This window comes from Amyelois transitella, chromosome 9, assembly GCF_032362555.1.
Source record: "Amyelois transitella isolate CPQ chromosome 9, ilAmyTran1.1, whole genome shotgun sequence".
NCBI lineage: Eukaryota > Metazoa > Arthropoda > Insecta > Lepidoptera > Pyralidae > Amyelois > Amyelois transitella.
Window position 1 is genome coordinate 1,079,399 of NC_083512.1, and position 10,553 is coordinate 1,089,951.

Below are 10,553 nucleotides of genomic sequence, written 5' to 3' on the forward strand. Positions count from 1 at the left end.
GCGATGCGCAGGCACAGGTTCAAATCCCACATCGACCATGTATCAGTGACTTTTTTAAAATTTATGTACATTAGTTTGAATACTAACCGATGCTCTTACGGTGAGGAAAATCATCGTGCGGAAACCTGCACTTTCAATATGGATGGACTGGATGTGTAGGTAACCATGGATCCAATACGGGTTAGGTTTACCTGCAAAGGTTGCGGAGGTCAGATGGGAGTCGCTTCGTGTGTCACCCAATCCAGGATCCATGTTCAAAGGCGTACCCCGGGCTGCTCTCCAGACTAGTGAGGGTGCAACAAGGGCTAAATCCAGGAGGAAGAAGCGAAAATGCAAGCGATTTTACTTGCAAGGCAATTTGGCAGATCGTCGCCAAACATGATTGCTATTTTAATTTAACAGGCGTTTAGTTAGCAATCAAAGTAGGAGAAAATATAAAGAAAAATTGCAGAATTTTAACAGCTTTACATTTTTTTAATTAAGAGATTAACGTCTTTTAATCTCAATCTACCTGATGTAAGCAAGATGCAATATAAGATAATGTACTCGTAGGCAAGCTCAAATAATGCTGATATGTAACACTGTTATTTATATGCTGTTATTTTATTGCCGTATGGTTCCTGGCACCAATAGAAAAAAAGAATGAGACCACTCCATCTCTTTCCCATGGATATCGTAAAAGACGAATAAGGGATAGGCTTATAAACTTAGGATTCTTCTTTTAGGCGACGGGTTAGCAACTTGTCACTAATTGAATCTCAATTCTATCATTAAACCAAACAGCTGAACGTGGCCAAATAGTCTTTTCAAAACCGTTGGCTCCGTCTACCCCGCATGGGATATAGACGTGATTATGTATGTATGTATGTTATTAACATTAAAATTTCCTAAACTCCCTTATTGCTATTCCATACAACATCACATAAACACCGAAACTGGAATCCGTGAAAAAATTAAAAAAAAAACTGAAAACAAATTACAAATCCGAGAATCTCTCAAATTCTTAAAATCCTAGTGCAAAAGTTAAGGCAACTCGGTGTAAGTGTAATCCGGGCGAGGTGATGTACGACCGACCCGCCCCCCGACCCCCGGGGGTCGCAACCCTGGATGCTTTATTACCTGATGAGAACCTCTCTGAGCGATCTTGCGCGGTAAATCAGACTTTGGGTAAGTCTATCTGATTTTGATGACTGGTTTTTTTTTTTTTTTTTTTTTTTTTATTTTATTTGTTTCACTTTGTGTTTGTTTTTGCTTTGAGTAAAATGGATTATTTGTTTAGCTTCCTGGTTTGTGTGCTATTTGATGCATCTTCAAGCCAGGTTGCCAATGTTTTTGTGATGTGATGCCGCAAATGGTTTATGATATTTATATATGAGTTTGTATATTTATATATATGAATTTTTTTTTTTTTTTTTATTTTTTTTATTTTTTTTTTTTTATTTTATATGTATATGTATGTTTATTTTATGTGTATATATATATTATCATTATTTTACTGTGGTACGATGTCCCCATTAAGATCTTTTACATTGGAATAAATATATTCGACAAATTTGATTAGTGAGGCCATCGACTGTTCCTTTGTCATAATGTCCGTCAGTCTGTATGGGTCAATTTTTAAATTGTCGCAAATGAAAACATGATTCCTGCGATGGTTTGTAAACCTGTGGCAGCGCTTGAGCAGATGATCGATGTCCTGTATCTCACCACTGCCACAGGGACACAAATCGTTTTCTGTTATGTGGAACCTGCGCAGATACGACAGATGAAATCCGTGTCCTGTGAGGTACTGTGTTAGCAAAAATGTTATAGGTGTTTTGGTGAAGAATGTGTGTATTTGTTTGAGTGTGGGGAGAAGAGATCGTGTGTGTGCCCCTTGTGGTTCGCTTGTGTAACGTTTCTGCCATGTGTCGTGTGTTTGAGTGCGAGCAATGTGTTTGATGTGTGATGCGGGAACTGCGTCATAGTCGTTGACTTTGTGAAGTCGTGCTGCGGCTCCAGCTGCGCGGTCCGCCGCCTCGTTGCCAGCGACGCCGGTGTGTCCTCTGACCCAGTCCAAACGGTTGCTTCCGAATCCACGGTAGCTCGCCATTACCTGGTGAATATCGCTCACCAGGGGATGGGTGTTGCTACGGTTGCGTATGGCCGCAATCGAAGACATTGAGTCCGTGTAAACGGTCACATCCGTCCGACCTTTGCCGCGGGCCCACCGGCACGCCCCAAGGATGGCGAACAGCTCCGCTTGGAAAACCGAACAGCTTTTGTGTAATTTGAGTTTTTTGGTGTGTATCGGGTGTGTTGAGTGAGTGTTGGCGTAGACGACAAAGGCCGCCCCGACGGAGCCATCCTCCTGTTTGCTGCCGTCCGTGTATATGTATGTGTTGGTGTGTGTCGACTGTTGGGAAATCACTGAGGCATTCTGCGCAGGCTCTGGGATAACGCGTTGGGCCGGGTGCAGCAACTGGTGAGTCGGAGTAGGTTTCTCCAACATGACGATGAACGGAGTGGAGAGGTGAGAAGAAGAGACGTGAAAATTGGTGTTACCATTGAAGCGGGGCGGAGTGGAGTATAAGCTAATTGGCTTAATGATAGAATTGAGAATCAGACAGTGACAGGTTACTAACCCATCGCTTTAAAAATAATCCCAAGTTTGTAAGCCTATCCCTTAGTCGCCTTTTACGACATCCATGGGAAAGAGATGGAGTGGTCCTATTCTTTTTTATATTGGTGCCGGGAACCACACGGCACGTTTTGTTAATATTACGTGTAAATCCGCTCCTCTCCGCTGTAATTTTCAATTAACATGAGATTTCGAGTATTGTGATTAGTTAAATCATACATCGCTAAACTCCTGTCCGCTCATCACCGCTTCAGTGGAAATCCAGCTTTAGGACCCTCTAAAGCTAATATTGTCCTACTCAAATGTGATTTCGGAGTCATTTCTGCTGGTTTAAAAACATCACAGAAATGATGGTCGCAACCACGGTAGGTGCAAAATCAGTGTGTTGATTTTACTACATGGAATAAAATTATTGACTTTGACACGACATTAGCTATGTTTCATTCCAAATCAGTATTTGTAAAACTTAAATCTTTTCGGATTTTCTAACATTTTAAGTCTCAAACATATTTGAGAGACATGTTTAAAAAAAAATATTTGTCAAAAATTTGTTAATGGCACTAAGATATTACAATAAATATTACATGGTCCTATTCATAGCTGTAAATTTTATTCGAATAAATAAATAAAAACACTTGTAGATAACTCTTATATTTTTTTATAATAGCGAAGAAATTGCAGCCAAAATAACCTGTTTATTTATGTAGTGTTACTACTAATTATTATGTGGATTAATCTTCAAGATGACCACGTGACCGTTTTTCAAAAACACAGACAACTTACATTTACCACAGAATAAAAATCAGTGAAATATCTTCAGTAAGTACATCGTCGCACGCTTGGTGACCGCATAAATTGTGTTAAACTCATGAATATTCAGACTGACCGCATCTTTTACGCTGTGTCAGATTTATGTCTGTTTTCTACATTTGCTGTAGGTAAATAAAAGTACATTCTTGGTCTTATACGTTTGTTAAAATTAGTAAGTATCACATAGTTTAGTCAATTTTACCTTTTCATTCATTCATAAAATCACGCCTCTCTCCTGGAGGGTTAGGCAGAGACTACCTCTTTCCACTTGCCACGATCTCTGCATACTTCCTTCGCTTCATCCACATTCATAACTCTCTTCATGCAAGCTCGCCGGTTTCGGGTACTTTTGATCTGACCCATTACCAGGACATCCTTAATTTGATCAAGATATGTTCGTCTAGGTCATCCCACTCCGACCTTTCCCTCCACACTCTCCTTGTATCGTGCTTTCATTCATCCTCTCCACACGACCGAACCATTTTACTTATTTCAAAGCCTTTTTCAATTATAATGATAAGTGAAAGGACTGAAAGATCTGAAAGCGCCGCAGACCGGACAAAATGGATAGATTAATGTAGCAAAGGGGACTTCAAGCACAGGAACAGGGTGCAACAGGGTGCAACATGGTGCAACAGGGTGCAACAGGGTGCAACAGGGAATGACAGATAAAAAATGATGAATGCAATCTGTATTTTAAAGAAAACTGCTAGAGTTAGAACCAAGTTGGGTCAAGTGTCTCTACGGACGACGTACCATTAAAGTATGTATTTATATTAGTATTATTGGTGCCGGGAACCACAGGGCACCAATGACAGGATAAGAAATAGCACCGCTCCGTCTCATTCCTATGGATGTCGTAAATGGCGACTAAGGGAACGGCTTTTAAACTTGGAATTCTTCTTGAAGCGATGAGTTAGCAACCTGTCTTACCTAGAGATGCATTACTGTAAAAATAATCAAATATATCTTCTTTAGCAGAACTCGTTGATACAAATCCTTTTTGTTACTTCGAATGTGCAAGCGATTTACCACTTAGAGGATTCAATAAGCAGTCAGCCGTTTCAACAAACATTAGTTCTGATATATGGAGGTAAGTTGTATAAATAATTCAGTAAAACCAAACATAAAAACGGCTAGCAAGATTGCCGTACCCCTCCCCCCAGGAAGTGGGTTACGGTGCAAGGTGTCAAGTGAGGAATGAATTTGTCAGCTTGTGATTCTTCGCCGCCCGCCCGGCCATATATCACTGGGGAAGATGCTACGCGGTTCACGTATAGAGCACGTAATTTATTAATTTATTTATTTAAAGTTTATGCACATTAGTGCCGTGTGGTTCCCGGCACCAACATAAAAAAAGAATAGGACAACTCCATCTCATTTCCTATGGATGTCGTAAGAGGCGACTAGGGGATGGGCTTGTAAACTCGGATTCTCGTTTCAGGCTATTTGGATCTCAATTCTATCATAGGGCCAAACAGCTGAACGTGGCCTACCAGTCTCTTCGGGACTTTTGGCTCTGTCTGACCGAGTGTTATTTCAAGATACAAAGAGAATAGATGTGTTATCTCTAGATAGTTAGAGAGAGAGAGAATAAAAACGACGCAGTGAATAATTCTAATCTCCATTAGGCAGGTACGTATAATTACAATTAGTGGTGAGGAACTTGGTCACGAGTACTTTCCCCATTAGTTGATCAACCTTGACGTGCAATTGTGTCGTTTTCCATAACCAAGAATTTGTGAATACAAAATCATTTACTTAAACAAAATACAAATAATTTCTCTTTATCACATGGCGGTAGGGATTTGCGAAATCCACGATTCGCGTACCACATAGCCGTCGCCCGAGGCGTCCGGGAGATTTATCGCGTGATGAACAACTTCCTTCATAAAACACAGCGCCGACTCGCACGAGATGGTACACTCTTTATATTCTGTCAGACGACGATTTTGCATCTTCGCCCTTGTGTGAATACGGGCGTGGAGCGGATATGTCAGAGTCGGTGTTAGAGAATTAACTTTTACAGGCGTTTTAGACAGTTTTCGTGTTTTTTATCAGAAAAAAAACACTACAATCTAAAGCGAGATTTGAATTACAGGCATAGTTTTACGTAAATGATTTTGGTGACAAATGAAAGGCAAAGAAAACACTCTAATAAAAAGCGTTTTCAAAATTCCTAAGGAAGGAATCAGACGGAGGCAACCAAGCGAAAGATACCAAATAATTCCCTTTCAGCGTTTAATGCGTTAGATACGAGTATTATACACTTTGATCTTAGTCTGATAAAAATTTATAAATGTCTTTTCATTTGTTTTCCTGACATTGATACATTTTCATCCTAGATTTGTACATTAAGCGACTCACATCTAGCCTTTTGTTACCTTTTATAAGAGCTAGCATAATGGTTAGACATGTGCAGAATATTCACATCTCCTCAAGATGTTTTCCTCTCTCAACAGAGTCGTTTCAAAGTCACAATTGGATACCTATACAATAACTTTAGTGTGCATGACTTTAAACACTCATCCATCAACTATAAGCGAGTATAATGCTTATTAATTCTTTGATGATACAACTACCTACATATTATCAAACATTTAGACCATTACTCGAGCTGCAAATTATTATGTTCCGCCATTACCTCAGCGTACAGTAGTAACGTGAAGATTTATATGACCATATATCTCGGGTCATATACAGAGGAGCCAATTTACTAAGACATGTAATTACTTCCTAGTGCCTGCGTCGTGATGAAGAGTTTCCAGGCTGTCCCGAGTTCAAAGCCTTGACACCAGGCAGAACAGGATCAACGGATTTTGCATAAAAGGTCTCATTCCTCACTAAATTTCCCATATTGAAGCATGCTACCGATTGTATTCTAAGCTTTTGGTTATGAAAGCCGGAGTCGTTTTATTCTTGACATACTGTGAAAAATTAAAATAGCTCGTATAGTCAGCTCTCTGAATTTATGGAACAACATTTGTTAGCCATAATTCATGGACATCAATTTGTTATTATTCAAATTTCTATGGGGCCTTTAAATTTGTAATGCCTTGAAGAACTACTAAAGACAAGCTCTTTTTTCTTTGTGCTCATCATCATGACCATCATCTCAAGTGTATAAAGTCAAAACAATCAGCATTTATAGTCTAATACATCGATCGGTTCATTGATGTTGGGTCGCTACAATTCAAGACCCATTTCCGTTCATTTTTAATGCTATGTGCCCCGCAAAACATTGAACAGACATTCTAAAATTGGCAACTATCAATTCATCTTTATAACTTCAACAGGATTCCTATCCATTCACAACGGCATCAAAGAGTCTAATACCTTACTCATCCGGCAAGATAAATTTCCCAGTCATCGAGCAGCACAAATAAAATACATCGGTTGAATATAACCAGTGAAATTTCCTCTCGGGGAGTCTACATTTTTTCCCGGCAGGGTCGTAAATTTCCCAGACAGTAACCGAGGTGAAATATTTCGGGTGGAGGGAGTCGTCATCCGTCACGAGTGATGGCCTGACCGGAGAATTCTTTTTAGTATGTGCGGAGATGTGTCTAACTTGATGACGTGATTTTTATAGGCCGAGATGTTGAATAGGGAACGGTTCTTTGTAATATAAATGCTTTAGCTGCAATACTTTTTCTGGAGATTATTTAGCGTGACTGAAATTAATGTCAAAACAAAGATGTTCTGTTGAAAGATTTTCTCACCTAAATTGGACCTGAAACTGATCTAAAGATCAGTCATGCAAATGAATTCATATAATGCAAAAGTACAGAACTGCTATGAGTCCAGCTAATTCAATAAGAAATCTGTAACCAAATCCGGGTTACAGATTTTTTTATTGAATTAGCTCGACTTAGGACTTTTAATAGCAAAAGACGCATGTCGACACGTCAGCCTCCAGCCACCAATGTGATAATGATAAAGCACAGAATTATTAAAAGCACTAACGTTAACAGCACACCTGCCTACCACTAACTCCTACCGTCACAAAAACAAGTCGTAAAATATTCATAACAACTTCAAAAGGCCACATCAATCACAACACATGAAACAGACAATCCCGACGGCCATACATCCACTTGAAACAAAGCCTGGACTATCTAAAATCAGGAGCACAAAGCTAAATCCATCACCATTCATCACTCGCAGTATGGAACCGCGGCTAATCTGCTCTCTCGCTCGCCGCCCATAAATCAGACAGAGACGACATTTTTACGAGCTCTTAATCAAGAAATATACGATTGCACAGTACGATTAACCGGAATTTAGCCGCTTGCTAATGTACTTGTTTTTGTGATCTACGGTCACGGCTTTTTGTTATTTAATGAGGTTAATAACGTTCTAATGGAGCTCTTTTGCTGTTAGGAGCCCTCTGTACAATTAAAATGGAATATAGCTATGTGGTTTTCGACACTTTATAATAGAACCACCTTGTTCGCTTGGGTGTCTTGTCACTTTCACTTATCAATGCACCTTCTTGTCCTACATTTACATATTTATGTCTTATCGATCTCTTTTCAATCTCTGCGGTTTCCTGGTTGCATCCTTCGCAAAAGTGTTTCGGGGCCCGGGATCCGCCTTCCGAATTTTCCCTTGGTCCGGTTTTTGTCGTCTTCGGAGTTAAGTCCATTGGCTCGCAATTCATCTTCTGCGACGTCCAGTCATGATCATTTCGGCCTGCATGGCAGGGCCAGACATTTGTTCCCCATAATATAGGCATTCACACTTATATTCATTAATCTCTTTGGTTTTATAAGTGATGATGACAGACAAACATCGCACAGCTCCAAACATTTGGGCTTTACGAAGCTGATATATATCCTCGAATATAAGGGAAATATATTCTTAGATTTCGCACAAAGCAAACCTTGAGAAAAATCTTCTTTTTAATAATTCTGTGCCGTATGTGTGTTCATTTAAATCATGTTTAAGGCTGCCACCAAGCGGTAAACTTGAAACACTAAGTTCTCTAAAATATGTAGGAAACTTTCAGCAACTTATCTACGTGAAGCTTTGAAAACCCCGAAAATTTACTTCTCACTTGGGATGTAATAACTAACAACTTAATATGAGTTATTTGATACATAATGTTTTTGTGACTATGTTTTAGTTTTGAATCATAAAGTAGACGTGTGGAAAGCATATTTAAGGCTTGTTTCGCAATGTTGAAAGAGGTATAATGTACACTATAATATATATGTTTATTTATATAAGTATTTATTATAAAATATAGTATTGTTGAGTTAGAATTTCGTAACACAAGTCTCGAACTTACTTCGAGGCTAACTCAATCTGTGTAATTTGTCCCGTATACAATTATTTATTTACTGGCTTATCTTTGATAATGTTCTACTTTTGTCACATAATTATAAAGTTTGAATTCTAATTTTGAAATTGAGCAGTCATAAGGTAAAAGTGAAAGATATTTTTTAAAATTAAACAGCACTTTCGCTTATTTTGTTTTGGAAAAGTGAACCTTATCTCTTCCGATGATTCTAATGATATTCCTTTACTGAGTACACTATTTTTACGATACTTACTTATCTGATTAATATCTGTAAACCTTTTAATAAATGTCTGGTACAGATTTTTACTATTAGATTCACCAATCGCTTCCAGACTCAATAAATTTTGAGACTATTTCTCATGATACAGGAAGTCGCCTTCATCTGATCTTCACATCGGCCCATCCGTCTATCACTAATGAAGACAAAGCAACCATTATAAATGCTTTATGGCCCCACGATATTCTTATAAAATAGGGCTTCGCCATTCGTAGCTAATAAAGTAGATAAGGTTGGACGATATTTTACATTTCAGCGGCGGTAAAGTACCTCGCCGCGCAAACCAACCGAAATGAGCCATCCGAACGTGGAAAGTGCTACAATTTATACAGAGTTGTAACTTATGGCGCGGTACAAGAGATGAGATTAAGAAACTCTGGAAAAAAATATCATAACGTAGAGTAATCACGTTATACACTACTCTTACATTTGCTTTCTTCAAGCAATTTGACAAAGGATTTTCAATTTTTGCGAAATTTCAACGGATTTATAGGTTTAAAAAAATTGTAAATAAAAGGAAAGCGTGTTCGTTGTCTCCATGTTATTTTAGAATATTTTTAAATCGGATCGGAATCGGAAGCATAGAGTATAAAAACAGTGCTTATCGGTAAATTTATAACAATGCCATCTAGTGTAAATCGGTGGAACTAAAACGCGCTCAATACAATATTACCAAACAAAAAAAAATTCTCGTAGAAGTATGCAGGGGTCCCCCTGCATACTTCTTTAGCTCCATCCACACTGATAACTATACTAACTATATATGTTGTTTATTTATATAAGTACTGTATTATTGTGCCGTGTGGTTCCCGGCACCAATACAAAAAAGATAGGACCACTCCATTTCTTGCATATGGATGTCGTAAAAGGCGACTAAGGGATAGGCTTACATACTTGTGTTTCTTTTTTTAGGCGATGGGCTAGCAACCTGTCACTATTTGAATCTCAATTCCATCACTAAGCCAAACAGCTGAACGTGGCCATTCAGCCTTTTCAAGACAGTTGGCTCTGTCTACCCCGCAAGGGATATATACGTGACCATATGTATGTATGTATGTATGTTTATTATAAAATATAGTATCGTTGAGTAAGTACCTATGTCATAACACAAGTCTCGAACTTACTTCGAGGCTAGGTTAATATACAGGGTGACATTTAAAACAACTGCATTCTTTTAAACATAGACTATACCCATGCTTCTGAGCCGTTTGAGCCTATTTTAATTTAAATTAAACGCCATCATTTTCACATTTAAAAAACCCTCAAAAACTAACTCACACGCTTTATGAGAGACGTATACTACAAAAAGAAATTAAAACTAAACATGTAAATAAATGTCTGAAAAATAATTTTTTTTTCTAGTATCAAGATCAAGTAATGTACAGAGTTGTCGAGATCGCTCAGCTGAATGAATTGTATCGTTGACCTCTGAATCTTACGCGTCGCTTTTCCGCCGGCCGGGGTAATATTACGTATTTAGGATCGTGGATTTTGATACTTTTATTTTTTTCGTACTTTCTGAAATATGAACCGATATTTTT

General features: G+C 38.4%; 1 protein-coding gene across 1 annotated transcript; it reads right to left on the bottom strand.

The window, feature by feature from the left end:
* Positions 1-1,492: 1,492 nt before the first annotated feature.
* On the bottom strand, positions 1,493-2,491 carry LOC132902092 (uncharacterized). Its single transcript, XM_060945902.1, has one exon. It carries the CDS (start codon positions 2,489-2,491, stop codon positions 1,493-1,495), a length of 999 nt encoding a protein of 332 aa, XP_060801885.1.
* Between the last annotated feature and the right edge of the window lie 8,062 nt (positions 2,492-10,553).

Bases quoted from the DNA above. Each gene is read 5' to 3' on its own strand.
- LOC132902092 (XM_060945902.1), bottom strand. From the start codon at position 2,491: ATGTTGGAGAAACCTACTCCGACTCACCAGTTGCTGCACCCGGCCCAA.